This window comes from Pogoniulus pusillus, chromosome 27 (assembly GCF_015220805.1).
Source record: "Pogoniulus pusillus isolate bPogPus1 chromosome 27, bPogPus1.pri, whole genome shotgun sequence".
NCBI classification, from domain to species: Eukaryota; Metazoa; Chordata; class Aves; order Piciformes; family Lybiidae; genus Pogoniulus; species Pogoniulus pusillus.
The window spans coordinates 10,837,841-10,859,644 of record NC_087290.1 but is presented as its reverse complement, the minus strand read 5'-3'; the positions used below and the strand labels follow the sequence as shown (position 1 = coordinate 10,859,644).

Here is a 21,804-nt window from a genome sequence, read left to right as displayed (position 1 = left end):
CGGCAGCCAGGCCCCGCCTGCAGCCCGCGGCCGCGGGGCGGTGCTGCGGAGGGCGGAGCTGTGCCGCTCCCCGCGAAGGTGGCTGCGGCCGGGCACGGCCTCTGCCCTGCGCCTGCGGAGCGCCCCAAGCGTTTGCGCCTTTCCTTCCCAGGCGGTGCAGTAGGGAGAGGGGCCGGGCAGAGCCCCACTCGTTCCCCGCCGGCGGAGCCATGGACGAGCAGAGCGTGGAGGTGAGCGGTTGGGCGGCGGTTGGCGCTGGCGGGAAGGGCGATGCGGGGCAGCGCTGCCTCCCCGGACCCGCAGCCCCGAGGCCGCGGGGGAGCAGGTTGGGCGGCTGCGGCTGCTCCTGCTCCTCCCCAGGGGATGGCGAGCGGCGGGCTCGGGCCTTTCCCTCGGGAGGCTGGGGCAAAGCATCCTGGCCTGTTTACTGGTCAGCGGAGAGGGCTGGCGGGTGGCACCGGGGCCGCAGAGCCCTCGGCAGGTTCCTCCTCCCTTGTCTGAGGGGAAGGAGGCCAAACGGCACCGAGCTATGTGCGGCACGGGAGGCGAAAAACAGATTGCAGCTCTGCGGTGGGCAGGGATGCGCATGGCAGGGAGCTTGGCTCGTGTGGGCACGGATGAGCTGGGTAGAGAAGAGGCAAGGTGTAAAGAGGTGGAACTGCAAGGTGCCCTGCAGTTATCTCACGTAGTCAGGGTTAGAAAATAACCTGATGGAGCATAGGGGGGACTTGTTCAGGCGGCAGATGGAGAGCTGCTGCTGACGGAACCCAGGCTGGCATGCGGGCAGCCACAGTGCTCAGCGGTGTCTAACCTGGGCAGCTTGCACGCCTTGCTGTGGGTCTATTAATAGCAACCAGAAAGAGAAGAACTGAAAACACCTTGTGCCTTGGCTACCTGTATACGCATGTATTGCGTTTTAATGGTTGGCAACTATTAAAGGAGGCACTATTGTATGGGAGATAACCGTGGGGTCTGTAACTTGAAGCTGTACTTCACTTCTCTGCTGATTTGTAATTTCAGCTCGGTGGGGAAAAAAAATGAACCCACCTGAAAGCATCTTCCCGGTTAAATCAGAAGGGGTCTAACCCCTGGGCAACACTGAGTGCAAAACTTCTTTATCATAAAATGTCTGTTAGTATGGAAATCAAACACTGTATTTCAAAGTACCTTTCTCATTTTGGGAGTGCAAAGAGATGAAGTGGTTATATTCTACAGCCACAAAATGCTTCTCTTTTCAAATGGAGATATATAAAAGAAAAAAGGTTAAGTTACTTTTTTATTGCCCAAGATTAATTAAGTGGTGTCTGAGAGTGTAGAAGTCATGGAGCTAGTGCTAATGGTAGACTTTAAAAGAGTGTAAGTCATATAAAACTTAAAAGAATACCTTGTGCACTTCATCCCCTTGTCTTGGCATTCTCTGTGGTCCATACGCGCGCTTGCCATGCGTTTGAGTTGGTTCAGCACCAGCACACGGAAACTCCTGGGTTCAGAACATTCATGCACAGTGCAGTTTCTTCTGGCAGCCGTTAATCCTGTGTGAACACAAGCAGGAATAACATCTTGGCTACAGAAAGGCCCATTTGGAAAAAAAACAAGCCAAACATTTCCTTGAAGGAGAGCATTGGAGACTGGATGCTGTGAGCTGATGTAGCGCAAGAGAAAGCGTGGGGGAGAGCCGTGATGGTTGAGCATCTCGCTCTGAGGTGCGTTATCCAGAGCTGTTTGGAGTGGGACTGCGTTCACGGAACCTGGCATGCTGCCTGGAAAACAAATCCAGCTCTTAATATGTTTGAAGTCTGTGGCTTAACAGTAATCTCCCCTTTGCAGAGCATTGCTGAGGTATTCCGATGCTTTATTTGTATGGAGAAGCTGCGCGATGCGCGCCTCTGCCCTCACTGCTCCAAGCTGTGCTGCTTCAGCTGCATTCGGGTGAGTTTGCTGATCCTGGTTTCATCTTGCAAATGTGTGAGCTTAAAAGCGACTCATCTTACCAGCACATTCTTGCTACCTCGCTTATTTTCTTGCAGTTCTAAGAATTCCTGTTGTTATTTTTTTCCCCTGCTCTGTGATGTTTTGTTTCCCTTTCCGAGTCTTTTACAGCACCCTGAGGTAGAGCTGGGCAGGCTGTGCATTGCGTTTAGCAGTGCTAATTACAGAGACTGGCTGGAATAATGGCTGTTAAGAAACCAGCATTTAATGATCCCTTCTTTAGCATGGAGTCAGTGATGCCTGTCTGGAAGACAGAAGTTGGCACAGGAATCAGCTGCTGAGTTTGCACCTGTCAGTATGGAGCACTGGAAGGTCATCTCCTCTTGTCATCTTGGGGCTGCTTTTAAATGCTTTATCAGCCTAGGCTGAATCTTTCTCCAGGGAGTCTGGTAGAGCAGGCTTAAGCAGCACCTGAACCTCAGCTCCTTTATTAAGGACATGGTTACCAGTGTTTAGCACTTCAGTTCTGAGTCCAGACGTTGTTATGTGTCAGTGCAGAGGGAGAGGGTTCAGCTGAGGTTTTTAGACCTCGGGTAGTATTTCCAGAAGTCACAGCAATTGTCATCTGCTTTGAAAGCTCTGACAAGAACTGTGGGTGAAGGATTTGTGTTGCATATTAAGAATGTTAGATGACAGATTGTTGCAGGGTGGTGAGAGATTATTCATGAGAATCTTTAAATGTAGTAGTGAGCTGACAAATGTAAGCCCTTCAGCTGCTGAGCTTTTTTACACTTGTGAGTTGCAGTGGGCAGGTGAAGTTCTTTCCCCAGATAGTTGTCTTTGGAGCTTTCTGGAAGAGAAACGTTCAAAGGGTCCTTGTGGATTTGGTTGTTGAACTTGGATGTAAATAACTTGATAGGAAGCAGTAAGGTACCTTAATGGGTTTCAACTGGCAGAGATTTAAACTAGATGTTAGGAAGAAATTCTTTACAGCAAGGGTGGTGAGACACTGGCACAGGTTGTCCCAGGGAGGTTGTGGAACACCTTCCTGGAGGTGTTCAAGGCCAGTTTGGATGAAGCCTTGAGCGACCTGTTCTAGTGGGAGGTGTCCCTGCCTATGGTGGGGGGTTGGAACTGGATGAGCTTTGAGGTCCCTTCCAACCTAAACCATTCTACGATTCTACCTTGACAATGAATATGTTAGACTCCAAAGCTACACTTGTGGTATGTTTTGCTTTCTTTTATTGAGACATACTCTTCAGCCTGTGACTCTGGCAGCCCACACCAGGTGGAATATTTGGTACCTCAAAATTCTCTGTATTATTATAACCGAACCTAAGTGGTGGCTTTGTTACTAAGGTACAAATAGCAGCTTCCTATGTGACTAAGTGGCTGAACAATTAAAAGTACAAATTGTAGAACCAGGGGAAAAAAAAGGAATAAAACCCATAAAGGCTGTGACAAACAGAAGAAACTTCTAGTTAAGAATAGAATGTGCTTGCTTGCAGCTCTTTCCTTACAGTCTCCTTTTAAAATGCCTTTTTTTCCTTGTTCCTTCGCAGCGTTGGCTGACTGAACAAAGAGCTCAGTGCCCACATTGTAGGTAAGGTGTTTTTAAAATCAGAAATAAATTACCAGGAATTGAATGCACTGCCCTATTACAGTTGATATTTCGCAGTGCAAGTTGCATTAGATTTGTTACCTTGATCTTTTGACACCTCCTTGCTGGTGCTATAAAAATGTAGCCTGGTATAAAGCTTACTCTAAAGTATATTTTAGCTTCATGCCAAGCTAAGCAAGATCTCTGTTCTTCCCCTCTGACAATTCTGTTAGAGGTTGCCCAGGAAGGTTGTGGATGTCTCCTGCCTGGGGGTATTCAGGGTCAGGCTGGATGCAGCATTGATCAGCAGAGTTTAGTTGAGAGGTGTCCCTGCCCATGGCAGGGAGGTTGGAGTAGATGATCCCTAAGGACCATTCAGACCTAAGCCATTCTGTGACTCTGAGTTACTAAATGGTGTTCCCCATACAACTCTTTGTCTTCTTCTTGCAAGAGGCAGAGCCCAGAAGCTTCAGGTGTCAGACTGGAACATGTAGGGTTTTTTAATACCTATAATTCATGAGACCTGCTCTGTGTTGCAGATGCAGATTTGTCTGCAACAATTACTGGTCATTTTGTCCTTTTTATTGTTTAATGCAATGCTTCACCCTGCCCCCAAGTCCTGACTCCCCTTAGCACCTCTACCTCTTGAGTACTTAACAATTCTAGTTCCTGACAGCCAAAAAATTGGGAGGCAGCATGTTTTATTTTCCCCTGAGCGAGGGGAGGCATTTAAAATCAACTAACCAGAGATTTTCTGGAGAACTTTTTTAATATTGAGCTTTTAAAGTATTTAACAGCTCTGAAAATGTTTGCAAGGAGATAAATAAATTTAAATTTTACAGAGGGGATAATTGAAGCACCACAGTGGGCATAGCTGAAATTGAAGAACCACTGAGAATCAGAATTAATTGCCCAGCATTATCCAGGATCCTGTCAAGAAATCTGGAAGCTGTTCCCCATGGAGCTATTCTGTGTGTCACTGTGGGGGGTTTGTAGTGGTTCCTGCCTCCCCCAAGCCCTCAAATGAGCAAATCAACCCGAAACATGAAATTCCTTTTTCTCCCCTGAAGTGTTTTCTATAGCTTCAGCTTGGTGCTGAAGAACTGATGAGCTGAATTCACTTCAATGCTTCTCTTCCAACTCCTGAAGCCGAGGTCTTGCTCTAACTGTCACCATGCTTCTTGCAGAGCCCCTCTCCAGCTCCGAGAGCTCGTGAACTGTCGCTGGGCAGAAGAGGTCACGCAGCAGCTTGATACTCTTCAACTGTGCAGCCTCACAAAGCATGAGGAGAACGAAAAGGACAAGTAAATGGGGCATTTTTCACATCAAGTGTTCTGCAGTTTGCCTTGCAGGCTTTTAATTTCAGCTCACTATTGAAATGAGGGAGCAGATTGGTGACTTGAAAGCTGGGTTGTGCACAATGTCTGCCTAGGAGTTGAAGTTCATTTCTGTCGTGCTTAATGGAAGGAGAAAAGCTCTTCAGTGTCTTTGTCTAGAAAACAGCAACTATTCTTAGTTTGCCTCAATGGACTTAAAATGGGAGATACAGGAAGCATGGAGGGCAGTAATGCTTCTTGAGGCTCTTAGCCCTTCTTGGTGAAGTGGAAGCCTTCTCGCAATGGCTTGCTCATTTGGCAATTCCATTAGGCTGTGGGTGCTGATGTGGTGTTCCCAGCACATAAAAGCAGAGAAGCTGTTCTGAGAAGATGCCTTCTAGTCCCTTGTGAAAATATAACCAATTTGAGATTAAAAAAAATACACCAGGTTTCCCAGAAAGCACTGCTCCTGCTGTCTGTCACATTACTGCTGTTCTCCTTCCTTGTCTCTGGAGCCTCTTCTAGTTTCTGATATATTTTCTTCCTGAGAGCTGCTGTCAGTACTTTTTCAGGAGGCTTTTCTGCTGGCTTTTTCTCCTATTGCCAGTGCTATCATGTTTTAAGATTCTGGAGATTTAGAGAAGAAAGGTGTGAAAAGAAACATTGAAAAATTATCAGGGGCAGTGTGTTCTGTGCCTGCCTCCTCCCCAGGCTCCTGAATGCTAATAGAGAGGGAAGGGAGAGGAATGTACTTTATTTCTGGCCTGCTCTCTGCTTGGATTGTTGATTGTTGTTCCTGACATCTTAACAAATGACAAAGATCAGTTTGTCCAAAAAGCTCCTGAGTACCTGTGGTTACTTCACATTATTAAAATCCTTATCATCCACTTCTTGAAGTGTTAAGTCCTAGAATTTTGAGCTGGATTTGTTGATGATGCTTTTTATCTGCTGGTAAAAATCCGATTTTAGGCATGTACTTCTCTCTGAAGTGCTTCCTGAGAGAGTAATGTTTACTTTGCAAGAGGTTTTTGCTGAATAGAAGTGGTGGTCTTGCAAAACTGGTGAGGTTTTGTGTTTTACTCTTGGTATTGGGAAGCAAAACAAATGGAAATGATAAATTGGACTTTGCAGAACATTCAAAGCTGTTTTCTGTTGGTTTGGTTTTTGTTTGGTTTTTTTTGCTTGTTTAAGGTGTGAAAATCATCATGAGAAGCTTAGTGTTTTCTGCTGGACCTGCAAGAAGTGTATCTGCCACCAATGTGCTCTTTGGGGTGGAATGGTAAGAGACTTGTCATCCAGATGTGGTGTGTAAGAGGCTGCAAGTGTTCTGCTTGACAGCAGCTTGAAGAAATAGGGATGCTGTGAAAATGATGCTCTGGCTCTTGAGGTGCTGTGAAAATGCTGTGCTTGTGTGGGTAGTCAGAACTGAGTGTGGACATTGGCTGTGAAAGGCAGTAGCTCCTGTTTGTACTTAGAGAAGCAAGGTGAAGTTTTGCTGACAGGAGCTGAAAATTGTCTTCCTTGTTACAAGCTTTAGGTGGTGATGAATTTTATGGGCAAAGCAAGAAGTCTCTCAGAAACTACAGTTAACACTTAAGTTATTTGAATGCTCTCTGGCCTGAGTCACGAGTATCTTCAAAGCTCTGTTAGTAGCACAATGCACCACACTTTAACATCCTCTCATGAAGAGGCTGCTGTCATGGTTTGCAGTACAAGTGGCTAACACTGCCCTGCCCTTGTTTGGGAAGGATGTTTTAATAATAACAAAAACAAAATAGCTGTTCTGTTGTTACTTGACTTGGTAGAGAATCACACAGTGAATGGAACAGTTTATTTTTGGAGTACTGTTGAGATTCCAAATAAGTCTTGACAGGAAGCTTTGATGATATGAAAGCCAAATTCATGATTTCTTGTGAAAGGGAAGTGGAAGACAGACTTCCTACATACAATCTGCTTTGGAATTCTTCCAAGATGAGTGATACACTAGGCAGCTTTCTTCCCCTCAGTAATTTAATAGGAGTGGAATAAAGTGAAAATGAGATGCTGTATTATTCCCCACCTCCTCCTCCCTCATCTTTCTTTTTTAACAGCATGGAGGACATACTTTCAAGCCACTGGCAGAAATCTACGAGCAGCACGTCACCAAAGTCAACGAAGAAGTGGCAAAGCTTAGGAGAAGACTCATGGAATTGATCAGTTTGGTGCAAGAAGTGGTAAGGAAGTGATCCAAGTTACTAAGTGTTCCTGTAGTGTTCCATTGTCAAAGCATAACTGTGAAGGGGGTGGGTGGGAATATGGTACATTGCATACACTCATGGTCTGCGCAGTCCCCGTGGCTGCTGCGGAGGCAATTCCACAGAGGCATTTTGACTCTTCGTATGGTGTGGAAAGATGTTCTCAACAAAGCTTCTGTAGGTGCCAGATAGAGAAGGATGTGAGCTGGCCAACAGGGAACTTCTCTTTTGATGTGTGCTATTTAAACAAGTAGGAGTTGGGCAGTTGTCTGAAAGGTGTCCCTTTGTCAGCACGTCCCAGGGAGGTGCTGGAGTCACCGTTCCTGGAGGTGTTCAAGCAAAGCCTGGCTGAGGCACTTAGTGCCATGGTCTAGTCGACTGGCTAGGGCTGGGTGATAGGTTGGACTGGATGATCTTAGAGGTCTCTTCCAACCTGGTTGATTCTATGATTCTATGAAGTGCAGTCTGCCATGCTAAACCAGTGTGAAAATGCTCTATACTAATAGACCTGATTTAGTATCTCTAGGAGAATAAGCTCCAAGTACATTGGAGCCTACAGGATGGGCTGCAGAGCAGCTCAGTGGTTGGAGATTGGAAGTTTGTGTACTTCCTTTTCCTTCCCTGTTGGGGTAAATGTGTTAGACATTCAAACATCAACATGTTCAGCTTTGGCACTTGCAGTGGGAGTTCCAGCAGCTCAATACAGTTCCTTGCTTTCTAGGAAGGATGGCTTCTGTGTGTCCTGTTGCATTTATGATGCAGTCTTTGTACAGATGACACAAGGGGAGGGTTTAAACAAGTTTTTGCATGGGCTTTTGTCTATGCTGAGTTTACTGCTTGCAGTGGTAGGTTAGCTCTGATCCAGATTGACTGTTCTATCACCCAAATGGGCTGCTTGTGTTTGTAAAGGCCTGTAGTGATAGGAATGGCTTCAAACTAGAGCAGAGCAGATTTAGATTGGATGTTAGGAACAAGTTCTGTACCACGAGAGTAGTGGAACACTGGAACAGCTTCCCCAGGGAGGTGGTTGAGGCCCTATCCCTGGAGATGTTCGAGGTGAGGCTTGAGAGGGCTCTGGACAACCTGATTTAGTTGAAGATGTCCCTGCTTAGTGCAGAGGGGGTTGGACTGGATGACCTTTGGAGGTCACTTCCAACCCAGACCATTCTGTACTTCCCTGTTGAAAGGATTTTAGGGCGAAGAGTGCAGTTTTTATCAATGACTGCTGTTGATAAGGAGGTCACTTCTCTGTGCTACTGCACTTCCAGAAGAGAAAGTGGCAGTTGCGTTCACAAATTCTGATACTGAAGAATCCCCATGGGACAGATCTCAATGCCGAGAGGAGACGCTGCTCAGCTTTGCTGTTAACCTTTGGTCACCCACCAGAGGGCACACTCAGGTACCGAGTGGAAGTCAAAGGATCTTTACAGCTGGTGACGGAGACAGCCTGGGATAAGCTCATCTGAAAACTCATCCCTGGTTCTTGTTCTGAGCTTGCAGACTTCAGTAAAACCAGGATTAGTGTTTGGGTTTCTTTCTCATTTGAGAACAGGGCCGGAGGGGGCTTCAGGGTGGCCTAAGCGTTTCTGAGATTTGAGAGTGGATTCAACATGTGAATGAGTGGAATACACAGAAGTGTGAAGGCTTTGGTTTTGTGCATGGTTTCTAACCTGATCCCTGTTTTAGGAGAGGAATGTGGAGGCCGTGCGTAGTGCCAAGGATGAACGAGTGCGGGAGATCAGGAACGCGGTGGAGATGATGATCGCTCGCCTGGACACTCAGCTGAAGAACAAGCTGATAACGTTAATGGGTGAGTGCTTGCCTCACCTCCTCCGAGTAGGAGCACAGTCATAGGCTGGCCTAGATCTGAAGGGACCTCAGAGATCATCTATTCCAACCTCAACACAAGGGGGAACTTCTTTACTGTAATGGTCCCTGAGCACTGGAACAGGCTCCCCAGAGAGATTGTGGAGTCTTCTCCTCTGGCCTGTCTGGATGTGTTCCTGTGTGACCTGAGCTAGATTGTATGGTCCTGCTCTGGCAGGGGGGCTGGACTTGATGATCTCTTTGGGTCCCTTTCAACCCCTGACTTCCTGTGATCCTGTGAACCTCCCCACCATGGGCAGCAATGCATCTCAACTAGATTCAGCTGCTCAAGGCCTCATCCAAGCTGTCCTTGAACACCCCCAGGGAGGATTCATCCACAACTTCCCTGGGCAACCTATTCCAGAATCTCACCAAGCTTGTACTGAAGAATTTCTTCCTGTTTCAGTTGGAAAAGACTTCTAAGATGATGTCTGACCATCATGGCCACGAAACCCTGTTCCCAGCTGCCATGTCCACTCCTTGGTTTTTTTTTTGCACACCTCTAGGGGTGGTGACTGCACCACTTCCCTGGGCAGCCTGTTCCAGTGCCTGGAATACTTCCTGATATTCAAATGTCAGGCCATTTCTTCTTGTTCAGTCACCTGATGCTAGGGAGAAGAGACCAACCCCCACCTCACTACCTGTTTTGGGGGGATTTTTTTTTTTGTCTAAAAAAGCACTCCAGAACAACAAACCTGCCATTTCTGGGACACAGCATGTTTCATTGCTATCCAAACCTCAAGTGAATTTCTCACTACAGCTCTAATTAAATGTAGGCTTGCTTGTAAAATGCTTTCTCAGTCAGCCTTGGTACATTTAGAAATCCTTTACCTTGGCAAGTCCCAGGGAAGCTTCCAGCTTAAAGAGAAAAAACAAGGGGGGGGAAAGCTCAGTTTCATAAAATCCAGTATGTCTTTTTTCCTCCTTTGAAACACATTTTCTTTTCTCTGAACAGGTCAAAAGACATCACTTACTCAAGAAACTGAACTTCTGGAATCCCTGCTTCAAGAAGTAGAACATCAGGTGATTACAAAATGAGCTGGAATGTTTTACACAGATCTCTTCTGAGTCACCTTCTATTTCATTTGTTTTCAAGCTGTCAATTCCTGGCTGGCTCTTGAGTATCTTTTTAAGTGGCCTTAGGTTGCACAGTTTCTTCTTTAACAAGGATGTCTTCTAGGAACAATTAAAAGTGGTCTCTTCTGTTGCTGTGTAGCAGTGTCACATAAACCAGCAGTTAGGTGTTGAAGGTGGCAGCATTTAGATGGTATGGGTAGGTTCTGTTAGTTCTGCTGCTGCCAACTGTGTGAGGATAGTGGTGGCTATGGATGGAGAGTGAACAAAAATGTTCTGCTTCTCTGTGCTGTTGAGGGCATCTGAGCTGGTTCCAGTTCTTTTATTTCTGCCTACCTGTCTTTCCAAGAAGATGCTGGTTGTCACTTTTTTCATCTTGCCTTTAGCTAAGCAAGCTCAGCTTTTGCAGATGAAGTATTCAGGTTCTGCAGAGCTTGGTTGTATTTGCCCTGAACAATTTCTTCCTGCTGTGTTATTCCTTTAACTTTCAGCAGAGGTTGGGGCCTAAGCTTCTTTGAGTGATGCCTCTTGTCCTGAATTCCATTTTCATTCCATGAACTACTTTTGAGTAAGAATGCTAAGCTGGCTTTGTCACCTGATCAGAGATGATCATCTTCTTGCACTTAAGTTAATAGCTGCAGTGTCTTAGTTGAAGACTTGATGACATCAGGAGGATGAGTGCTGTGGCCTAGCTTGCATCTAAGAGCTCTCTGAGTATAGAGCACTTGGAAATTACTGAGGTTACAGTCCAAATGGACACTAAATCCTGACTAGCAGTGTGTAAGCAGCTCCGCAGGTCAGCTTTGCTTTGGCAGAAATAGGCCCAAAGGTTAACCCAGTAATAGAGGGGTGCTGCCTGTTCTTCCCCTGCAGCTGCGCTCGTGCAGCAAGAGTGAGCTGATCTCCAAGAGTTCAGAGATCCTGCTGATGTTCCAGCAGGTGCATCGGAAGCCCATGGCCTCGTTTGTCACCACTCCTGTGCCCCCAGACTTCACAAGGTAAAGCACCATTTCCTCTCAGTTGTAGTTTGAGTGTCATAAGATGGCTCAGGTCGGAAGAGACCCTAGAGATGATCTACTCCAACCTCCTGCCAAGGGCAGGGATGTCATAGAATCATAGAATGGTTTAGGTTGGAAGCAACCTCAGAGATCATCCAGTTCCAGCCCCCTGCCATAGACAGGGACACCTCCCACTAGAACAGGTTGCTCAAGGCCTCATCCAACCTGGCCTTGAACACCTCTGGGGAGGGAGCATCCACAACCTCCCTGGGCAACCTGTGCTAGTGTTTCACCACCTTCACTGTAAAGAACTTCTTCCTAACATACAGTTTAAATCTCCTCTCTGCTGGTTTAAACTCATTACCCCTCATCCTGTCATTACAAGACCTTGTAAATAGTCCGTCCCCAGCCCTCCTGTAGCCCCTTTCAGATACTGGAAGCCTACTAAAAGGTCTCCTTGAACTCTTCTCCCAGTTGCAGAGCTCCAACTCTCATAGCCTGTCCCCATAACAGAGCTGCTGCAGCCCTCTGAGCATCTTTGTGGTATCCTCTGGACTCACTCTAACAACTCCATGTCCCTCTTGTGTTGGGGGCTCCAGAACTGCACAAAGCACTCCAGGTGGGGCTCACAAGAGCAGAATAAGGGGCAGAATCCCCTCCCTTGCCCTGCTGGCCAAACTGCTGTTGCCATCTGGGCTGCACTCATGCTGCCAGCTCATGTTGAGCTTTCATCAACCCAGACCCCCAGGTCCTTTTCCTCAGGGCTGCTCTCCAGTCATTTGCCACTCAGCCTCAATTAGGCTCAACTAGGCTCAAGGCCTCATCCAACCTGGCCTTGAACACCCTGAGGGAGGAGGCATCCACAGCCTCCCTGGGCAGCCTATTCCAGAACCATCCTATAAAGGTTTGTTTTGCTTGTTAAAGAATGTTTACAGTAACAGTGCAGAGGACCTCTCCTATTTTCCTGTACTGCTGTTTGGAGTAACATGTGCCAGGGAGTCCAGGAGGGAGACGTAGTCCTGCAAGTCACAGTCTGTTGTAAAGGATTTATCAGTGGGTTTGAAGAGTGGGGAGCAGGCTGTTGCTCAAGAGCTTACCTGGTAGCCACCTCCAGTGGAGGAGAGCCATACTTCTCAGCTCTATGAGCAATGGCAGCCTGTGAGGTAACAAAATTCAGTCCACTTTTATGTTTAAACTCGATAGCTCTGACTGATTCTGCTCCAGCTTTATACACTGAAAATGATCAACTGCTTCAACTTACTCCTTCTAGTAACCTATACTGCAAGTAGGCTTTTCTGTTCCAGTAGGGCTTATTTTATGTCTGTAGTCCCTGCTGGGGAGCCAGGACAGCAGGTTCCAGCTGGTAGGGTTTTTTTCCCCTGTTATACTTAGTTTACTGATTTGTCCTTTTTCTCTTATTATTGGGTCAAGGCTGTCAGGAGATGCCTCTGCAGGTCACCCTAATTCAGAATACCTAACCAAAATCACTGCAGAGCACAATTCCTCCAAGAGCATGCTGCTGGGGCTGGGCTCTGAGGGAGTCTATGGAGAGGTTGGGCCAAAACCAGCTTCCCAGAAACTGAAAGCAGTCTTAAATTGCATCTAAAAAGTGTTAGATTGTGGCCTGTCCGTATCTTCAGGGGGCCTATGAGAAAGCTGGGGAGAGACTTTTTAGGATGTCAGGTAGTGACAGGACTGGGGGGAATAGAACAAAGCCAGAAAGTTCTTCAGTACAAGGGTGGTGAGACTCTGGAACAGATCAGCCAGGGAGCTTGTGGTCTTGGACACCCCCAAGCTGGCTGAGGCTTTGAGCAGCTGAGTGTTGTTGAGAAGCCTGCCCATGGCCAGGAGGTTGGAGTAGATGATCTCTGAGCTCCCTTCCAACCCGAGCCATTCTATCATTTTTAGTGTCATGGTTATTCAAATCTCTTTAACCTCTTTTTCTCCCCAGTGAATTGGTTCCAGCCTATGACTCAACTACATTTATCTTGCAAAACTTCAGGTAAGAATACATCTTAAATGACTGAATACTGGGAGGCTTTCTCTGTTCCTTCTGTAGGACAGTCACTACAGAAAACAGATAAGAACTAAGCTGTAGGAATTGAATCAAAACCCTTTTCTTTGCCAGATGAGCAATTATCCCTGGCTGAAAAGATTTTCCACACTGAAGACAAGCTGCTTATTTATCTTAATAAAGATTGGGTCGGTTTTTGGATGAACATCTACATTTGTATGGACACTTAATGTTTTGCATGGTCCTCGTGCTGCTGCATGCTCTGTGCAGCAGCAAGGATGGTTCCAGGGTGTAAGAGTGCAAGTGTGCACGTGGCTTACTGTTTTATGGAGGGAGTTGCTTTGTCCCTGTAACAATCTTTTTCTCTCCTCTCCTCTCTCAATAGTACCTTGCGCCAGCGAGCAGATCCTGTTTACAGCCCACCTCTTCAAGTGTCAGGACTTTGCTGGAGGTTAAAAGTTTATCCAGTGAGTTATTTTCAACTAGAAGTTGTTATTCCATCCAGAACACTTAACTACCATTCATGTGCTTCTCTTGTGAGGAAACAGCAGGTAGTCTCTTCTCACATTGTGTATTAAAAACACTGTGTGAAAAGAAAGTGAGTTTGTAGAGTTGCTTGACAACCCTTGGAGCATTCCCTCTCTGCCTCCAGATATATCCAGCAGGAATATTCTCTCTCTAGGTAATCAGAATAATTGAAAAGCAGTCAAAAATGAGTCTTCCCAATATGCCATAGGAATGGGGAGTTGGGAGGAGAACAAGGCATTAGCCGAACTCCTGTGCACCCAGTTCCAAATGCTGACATTAAAAGCTGTGTGTTTACTGAGATCCTTGCCGTGGGCTCCACATTCAGGTTGCTGAAGCAGTATCTTTGCCAGCACTGCAACGTTGCCCACAAGGTGTGATCTTTTTGCAGTCCACTGGTCTGCTCAGTGCAGCCAGGGAGCTCTGGCTGCTACTCCAGCTGTGTTTGGAGGAATACATGATTAGAGCTGTAGAACAGATTTGGTCTGTTAGTGGTTTACACAGAGGACTGGATTGGTTTGTTAGCCCATGTATGCACAGAGTTGTGCTCTTGCAGTGCAGAGGCAGAGCCCTGTGTCAGTTCTCAGTGTGCTGTCAGAAGGCATTAAATCTTATTTTTTTTAAATGGTAAGTTGAAATGTTTCTTCAACCCAGAGGATTCCAGTTGAGCCATTCTTCGTCCTTGGCTAAGGTGAGTGTCATGAGTGTCTTTTTCTTGACTTCTGGTGGTCCTAATCTTGTTTCTCAGCAAACTGACCTCATTTCTTCATGGTGCATGTATTTTTTCCCTAAAGAAATTACTCTCTCCAAAGTTGAGTAGCTTTGAAGTGCAGCTGTGTGTAAAACATTTCAGAACTAATGTTTTAACCTGAGCTGTTTCTGTGTTGAGAATTCGAGAAGAATTGGACTCTAATACAAACTGCTTGAGGAGATTTTTAGGAGGTTTTTTTTTTTACTGACTTTTCTATAATGTTTTTCCCACACACTGACAAATATTTGTCTGTTCAAGTCTTCATCTTAACTGAACTCCTAAGTAATTATTAGTCTTGTTTTGGGATGTGTATCTGAGATAGCAGTACTAGGTGGCATTCCTGCTTCTAGGTGTAAGCTCCATGTTGGCTCCAGTTGCAAAAAGAGAAGGCTGAAAATCAAAACTAGGAAACAAAGTAGTCTGCTGCTGCAGGTTGTGTGGCTGGAGCAGTTTTCTAAATATTGAGGATATCTCAAGGTGTTTTGGTTTGGTTTTCTGGGTTTGGCTTTCTCTCTTAATCAATTTCTTGATTTTATTCAAGGATGGAAATGGAGTAGTGCGAGGCTACTACCTGTCGGTGTTCTTGGAGCTGTCCGCTGGCCTGCCAGAGACTTCCAAGTAAGCAAGCCTGTAGTAAGAGCAGCTCTGTGTTTTCTGTTGGTAAAGCATCTGGAGAGGTTTGCAGAGAATGAGTCCAGGTTCTGAAGACTTGCCAGGGACTTGCAGAGCCTTCTTGAAAACTATAATAACGAGGCTTCTGTTGGCCATTGGAATTGTGCCCACAGATAATCTCTTTAAATTGTTACTCCTTGGTTTTCTTGAGGTGAAGAGTGTGGCAAGACAACCAGGATTCATCTCCTGGTGTTTAGTGCTGGAGCTGGTTTTACTCTCTGCTTCCTACTCTTACCTTTTCCCTCTTTTATTGTTCAGATAAATACAGAATCATTTTGGTCAGAAGAGACTTTTAAGACCATTGACTCCAGCAGTTAACCCAGCACTGCCAGGCCACCACTGAACCATGTTATGGAATCATAGAATGACACAGGTTGGAAGGGACCTCTAAAGTTCATCTAGTCTAACCCCCCTGCAGTGAGCAGGGACATGCTCAACTAAGTCAGGTTGCCCAGAGCCCTGTTGAGCTTCACTTTTTATCTCCAGGAATGGAACAAGGGGACACAGTCTCAAGTTGTGCTGGAGGATGTATAGGCTTGGTATCAGGAGGAAGTTCTTCACAGAGAGTGATTGGCGTTGGAATGGGCTGCCCAGGGAGGTGGTGGAGTCACTGTCTCTGGAGTTGTTCAGGAAAAGACTGGATGGGGCACTTAGTGCCATGGTCTAGTTGATTGGATAGGGCTGGGTGATAGGTTGAAGTGGATGATTTTGGAGGTCTTTTCCAACCTGGTTGATTCTATTCTATTGAAGTAAAACCTATTGAATGGAGCCTCAACCACCTCCCTAGGCAACCTATGCTCTGTCTCTCAGCACCACAATCAGGCTGCATCACCTCTTCGTCTGGGCACACAGGCCTCCCTGGCAGAGCAGGTTGCTAAAATTGACACAGCAGTTCTGACATTTTTGGTGGTGATAGCTGTGACCTTCCCCTGTGCAGGTATGAGTACCGAGTGGAAATGGTTCACCAGTCCACCAACGACCCCACCAAAAACATCATCCGCGAGTTTGCCTCTGATTTTGAGGTTGGAGAGTGCTGGGGTTACAACAGGTTCTTCCGCCTGGACCTGCTGGCTAACGAGGGCTACTTGAACAGGCAAAATGACACTGTGATCCTGAGGTAAGGAAGGCAGCTTGGTGGAGCTCCTCTCTGCTGTCGTTTCCAAGTGTTACACTGACAGCTGAAATAGGAGGTTAGGAAGCAGCTGAGTTCAAAGTAATCGTTGATGTGTTTTGTCATCAATGGATTTCACTGTCATGGGCTTTGAAGAAGAAAATGGGTTGAAGGGAGTTGTGGAAACTTCAGGTATCTCTTGAGAAACAGCTACAAGTCTGAGTTAGAGGTCTGGAGCTAACTGAACTCAAGGCAGAAGGTGTTTTCTCTCTCCCTTGAGAGAAGCAGTTGTAGTGAGCACAGGAGAACTTTGGGAATAAAGGGAGTCTGTAATTTTAGGGGCCTAATGCTGTCAGTGGGAATTTCAGTGTTCCAACAAAACCTAGAAGCTTATCCATCTACTTCCTATATTCCCTGTACAGTCCTACTCCTGCTGCTGTTGAATGCTTTTATAGTGTGTTAGTTTTGGTAGTGCTGGCTTGTGAAGGCATCTCCCTCTCAGATCTGCCTCTCCTGCAAGATACTTAACTGCAGCCCTTCTTTGTTCAGGATACTGACTGTGGAAGTAGTTGTTGGCTGCTAAGTTTATTTCATCATTGTTGTGGGATGTTCTCCTGCACAGCTGTTCAGATGTTTGGTGAGGTGGGACAAGGAATAAAAACAAAGCCAAAATACAACCCTAAAAACTTTGCACGTGGTTCCTTTTGAAGGTTTGAAGTGCGCTCCCCAACCTTCTTCCAAAAGTGCCGAGATCAGCACTGGTACATTGCGCAGCTGGAAGCAGCTCAGACGAGTTACATCCAGCAAATAAACAACCTCAAAGAAGTAAGTGGGATGTGTATTAACGTAAGTGACTGGTCAATAAAAAGTCGTTTAATTCTACAGTGCTCCTGTTGGACAGCTGTTTGTTTGGGTTGCTGTTGGTAGTTTGATATTCAAGCCTTTGGTGTGATGCTGCTACTCCATTGTCACCTTCTCTCTGTACCTTTGTGTGTCCCTCTCATACACCAGAGGCTTGCCATTGAGCTTTCCCGGACTCAGAAATCTCGAGGCATCTCACCTCCAGACACCCATCTAAGTCCCCAGAATGATGATGGTCCAGAAGCAAGATCAAAGAAATCTGGACAAAGCACTGAAGTCCTACTTGAGAACGTCGCTGCTCCAGGATTATCACGAGACAACAAGGAAGAGGAGGAAGAGAAGATTCAGCATGAAGACTTTAACGTAGGAATTATCTTGTTCCTACCTCTTTGTGTAGCTTTTTATGATAGGGTAGCAGCAGAAACATAGGTGAGCTTCTGAAATGTAAATAAGGTTTACTATCATCTGTGTGGAAATGGGAGATGAGGCACCTGAGAGCTTGCAGTAGGAGATGACGCTGGAGAGGGGTTCCAGAACAGAGCTAATGGATCCCACCACTAAAAAGTTTCCAACTACTCTGTTTGGTTGTTACCAGCATTCATTGTGCTTTGAGACCTTCCCAGGTCCTTTACAGTAGTGTGATATACTGGGCAGAGAGAGAGCCTGGTCATCACTTCTTGTGAATGCACCAAAGTGCAGCTGAGATGTTTGTTGTTTGAACAGCTTGTCCTGATTCTCCTGTAGCACGAGCTTTCAGATGGTGACTTGGATATAGATCTTGCTGGAGAGGATGAGGTGAACCACCTCGATGGTAGCAGCTCTTCAGCTAGCTCCACAGCAACTAGTAACACTGAGGAAAATGACATCGATGAAGAAACTATGTGAGTAACTTAGTGCCTTTTAGATCATCACCTTGTCTCCCAGGCTGATCATCTCAGTTCCAATGGAATTCACAGTTATGGTTTGTGGGGGAATTTCAGTGCAGTGTGAGGGGTGTTTCCTTCCCTGGAAACAACAGAACTGGCAAGAGATGAATGAATGTTGCATTCTCAGACAGCTCAGTTGCTGTCATTCTAATCCCTTCATTTTAGTGTTGTATTCTCTCTGACAAGTGATAGTCTGTGAAGGTCCTTTCTCAAAACACTATTAAAAATCTGTTTCTGCACTGTAATGGAAGAGGTTTGGTATTAGGAAGTGCTGTAGTAGGAGAGTGATGATGAGGACAGCTTCTTAAACTAGAGAATTGAAGGTTCTTAGCTGAGACCATGTCAAATCTTCATTACCGTGTGAGGATTTGTGTAACACATACAAATATAGATGTTTACAGGGTCAGGTGTTACAGTCTAGCTGCATTTGGCACTTCTAGACTCTTGCTTAGCAAGTCAGCCATATAATTAGCACACTCTGGTTTGTTCAGGTTGTGTAGCTTGGAATGCAGGCAGCAGTGTCAGGGGTTGTTTGCGAGGTGTGTGCCATAATGTTTAACAGGAGCTGAAATAAAAGCTAATAATGATGATGTTCTCCTTTTCTCACCCCAATGATCTCCTAAGGTCTGGAGAAAATGATGTGGAATATAGCAGCAATATGGAGCTGGAAGAAGGAGACCTCATGGAGGATGCAGCAGCTGCTGCTGCTACTCCTGGAGCATCAGGTATGAAAAGCAGCCTTCAGAATTCCCATACATGCGAGACGCTGCTGGATTCCTTCCGCTCGTCTTCTTGGAAGCAGCACCAAGCTGTGTTCTGCAGGCAGTTCTATTTTGGGAAATGCTGCATCATGTGGTTTGGGCTGATGATTGCAGCCTGGCAGAAGTGTTTCATTGGCTCAATAAAAAAAAGCAGGGGGACACTCTGGGGAATGTGCTTGTTTAAAAAGGATCCATAAGTTTGGAGGGAGGTTTTTCTGCCCTTCTAATCCCGTCAAAGGCAGACTGACAAGCAGTTGGTGCTGCTGCCTGTGTGGCCTCTGAGCGGGTGATGAGTTCACTTAGCTTTTAGTGCACTGTAAAACCTAAGGTATGAGGAGGGAATGAAGTTAAGGATCCCTCCAAGCCAAGCAGAAATCCACTTGGAATGCAATAACGAAGAAGTGCCCTAAGATGTCTTGCTGCCTAGAGATGATTGTGGCCTAAATTCACAATAGGTTCATGAAATTCTGAAAGAATTTGTGTACATGGAATACAAGGACATGGATCTGGGGCAAAGGGAGCAGAGGTGCCACTCACTGGGAGTGGTATTCATGGTGCTGTGGATGTCGTGCTAGTGCTTGAGTAACAGAGTGTCTTAACTGTCCTGCTTTTAGCTGCTGTTTCAAAACATCTTCAGTTCCTTTGCACGTTGTGGGTCATGCCTGTTTCCTTCTGAAAGGACAGCATTTAGGAGCACAGTGCCTGTGGACAGCACTTAGTGGGCAGCATTTAGAAAGGCCTATTTAACAGAGTTGTGGACTTTGTTTTGAAGTTAGCAGCACATCCGATGGCTTTTAGAAATAACAGTGATGCCTCCTTGGAATGTGTTCACTCCAGATCTGCTTTTAGAATTGTCTCACTGTGTTGGCAAGGAATTGTGCATCACCTCTGCCAATTCTGTGCACACACTTTCCCTGTAACTCTCCCTTAGGTACTAGCCATGGCTACACCAGTGCAAGTGGAAGACCTTCAAGGCGAGGAGGAACTGCCCTAGGCTCTACAACCAGTAGCAGTTTACTTGATATAGATCCCTTGATTTTAATCCACTTGTTGGATCTAAAAGACAGAAATGGGATGGAAAACCTTTGGGGCCTTCAGCCACGACCACCGGCCTCTCTTCTGCAGAGCAGAGGTAACTTTACACCACATCAAATGATTTAATTCCAACCTAGAAATGCCTTTGAAAATGCAGTCCCAGAGTTAGAAGCAGATCTGAGGAGGGGAAGAGGGCAAAATGGGATGACAGACAGTTCTTTACACTGATGGCTTGACTTCCATGTCCTTTGTGCTCATCAGTATGCTGCATCTTGCTGCCTGCTCCAACACAGTTCTGTCTTAATGGTTGACCTTGGCTTGAGCATGCCAGATGACTCAACTGAAACCAGAAGTGTGTGTCAGGGAGTGTCAGCTCAGCTCATCTTGGGGGATGTGACTGAACTGGCTGCCTCTGTTGTGCAGCAAGGTCATAGAGATAGTTCATGTATCTTCTTTGACTACAACTGTGGGAGATAAATGAAAGGCCTTAGAACACAAAACAACATGGAGCAGCTGCTGAGGAAGCAGCTACACCCCTCACTTGACACAGGGTGTACATTTAGTGGCTGGGAGCACAGGGTATGCCAACACAAAAAGTAATCCTGCAATTTACTGTTGGACAAAAAAAGGCATTTGCAACAGGACTAGAAAAATGTGTGTGGTAGCAAGGCTGGAGAAGCATTGTAAGCTCTTGTGGAAGAAAATCCTGATGGTACTTAAATACTTGAAGACTTCAAAGAATATTTGTGGTGTAGTTAGGACCCTTCAGCAGAAAACTGCAGTAAACTGATGTGCAGCAAGAGCAAGATAAGTGGCAGTTCTGGCACCCGTGGCCATTGCTGAAGGTTGCTCACTTCTCCTGTGGTGTTAGTGAAGGATTAAAATTTAAATCAAAGCTCAATAATACATGGATCATGATTAGCATTTATTTGGAGCTAGCTGGCCCATTACTGCCAGGTCTTATTTCAGGTCATTCTGAAGCAAGCATTTGGTGACTTAATAGAGCAGAAGAGAAATAACAGTTCCATTTGCTACAAATAACTGCCTGCCTTTGCTGCAGCAATGACACTGCTGTTACTGAACCCAAAGGCTAGCTCAGGCAATTTGTTCCTTTCTGATCAGCTGCTTTTTTAATGCAGTCACATAAACAGTCAGATGAACTTGGGAGCTGAGTGTAATCCATATTCCCAAAAATGGAGCTCGCTTCTATAAGTTCAAAAAAGGGGAAGGCAGCACATGACTGAAAGTCTGTTTGGCCTGGAAAAAAGCCCAGACAAAGCCCTGAAGAGAGGGCACTGCACTTTGTGCTGTGCTACTCAACAAGATTAAGCTCTCCTGTTGTGTTGAGTGGCTTCCTGGTCATCTTTAGCCACTGGCTACACAGCTGAAATTAGCAGTTTTGCTGAGTTTCTCTTAAGCCTTGACTGCTGCCTGAGCTTACTTGAGTCAGTCAGCTAAGAGGAGGCTTCTGTTATATTTGGAGATTGCCAGACTCCACCTCCTAAGGTGAAGGTTTCCAACAGCCACTTGGCTTTATGGTTCTGAACAGCTGAATTTGCAGGCAAACAGAGAATTTCTAATACTTCAAATAGACATCAAAGTTGCTCTAATTCTGGCTGAGTAGTGTGTAGGGTTACTGGGATATTAGCTCCTCGACCTGATCTTCTGATGTTAGGTACTTAAGGGAATTCTTTCCTCAGATTCTGATTTCTCTGAGTTGTGTATATCAAGCTGATGTGTTGATAGCATGAGAATCTCAGACACACAAAATGAATTTCATAAACTCCTGTCACAAATTTGACATAAAGTGGTAACCAGGCGTGTGGACTCCAGCTTGTCTGGCAGCAGAGAGGAAGTAGCTCAGCTGGCATCAGAAGTCGTGCAGCAGTGCTAGGGGCCTTTCTTCTTCCAGCATGTTTGGGGCCATGGCAAGCAGGCAATGCTGTCCCAGTGGCTGTGCAGTGCTTGTGGTGCCATAACCAGGACAGAGGACTCTCTATCAGAGAGTCTTTTTGGTTGGAAAAGACCTTTAAGATCATCACAGATTCATAGAATGGTTTGGGTTGAAAGGGACCTTAAAGCTTACCCAGTTCCAAGGCCCCTGCCATGGGCAGGGAAACCTTCCACTAGC

The 21,804-nt window shown here is 45.9% G+C and overlaps 1 protein-coding gene across 2 annotated transcripts in view; it reads left to right on the top strand.

Annotated features, from left to right (window-relative positions):
• Nucleotides 1–39: 39 nt before the first annotated feature.
• Nucleotides 40–21,804, top strand: part of TRIM37 (tripartite motif containing 37) — a 28,554-nt gene continuing 6,789 nt past the window's right edge. For both annotated transcript variants that reach the window (XM_064166548.1, XM_064166547.1), the window contains exons 1-18: nucleotides 40–230; nucleotides 1,828–1,929; nucleotides 3,492–3,532; nucleotides 4,717–4,833; nucleotides 6,037–6,124; nucleotides 6,936–7,058; nucleotides 8,766–8,889; nucleotides 9,901–9,968; nucleotides 10,893–11,017; nucleotides 12,969–13,019; nucleotides 13,417–13,498; nucleotides 14,849–14,925; nucleotides 15,917–16,096; nucleotides 16,801–16,915; nucleotides 17,102–17,314; nucleotides 17,696–17,832; nucleotides 18,502–18,602; nucleotides 19,570–19,770. In XM_064166548.1, coding sequence (XP_064022618.1) covers nucleotides 210–230; nucleotides 1,828–1,929; nucleotides 3,492–3,532; nucleotides 4,717–4,833; nucleotides 6,037–6,124; nucleotides 6,936–7,058; nucleotides 8,766–8,889; nucleotides 9,901–9,968; nucleotides 10,893–11,017; nucleotides 12,969–13,019; nucleotides 13,417–13,498; nucleotides 14,849–14,925; nucleotides 15,917–16,096; nucleotides 16,801–16,915; nucleotides 17,102–17,314; nucleotides 17,696–17,832; nucleotides 18,502–18,602; nucleotides 19,570–19,770 — 1,966 coding nt within the window. In that variant the 5' untranslated portion in view covers nucleotides 40–209. The remainder of the gene's footprint in view (nucleotides 231–1,827; nucleotides 1,930–3,491; nucleotides 3,533–4,716; nucleotides 4,834–6,036; nucleotides 6,125–6,935; nucleotides 7,059–8,765; nucleotides 8,890–9,900; nucleotides 9,969–10,892; nucleotides 11,018–12,968; nucleotides 13,020–13,416; nucleotides 13,499–14,848; nucleotides 14,926–15,916; nucleotides 16,097–16,800; nucleotides 16,916–17,101; nucleotides 17,315–17,695; nucleotides 17,833–18,501; nucleotides 18,603–19,569; nucleotides 19,771–21,804) is intronic.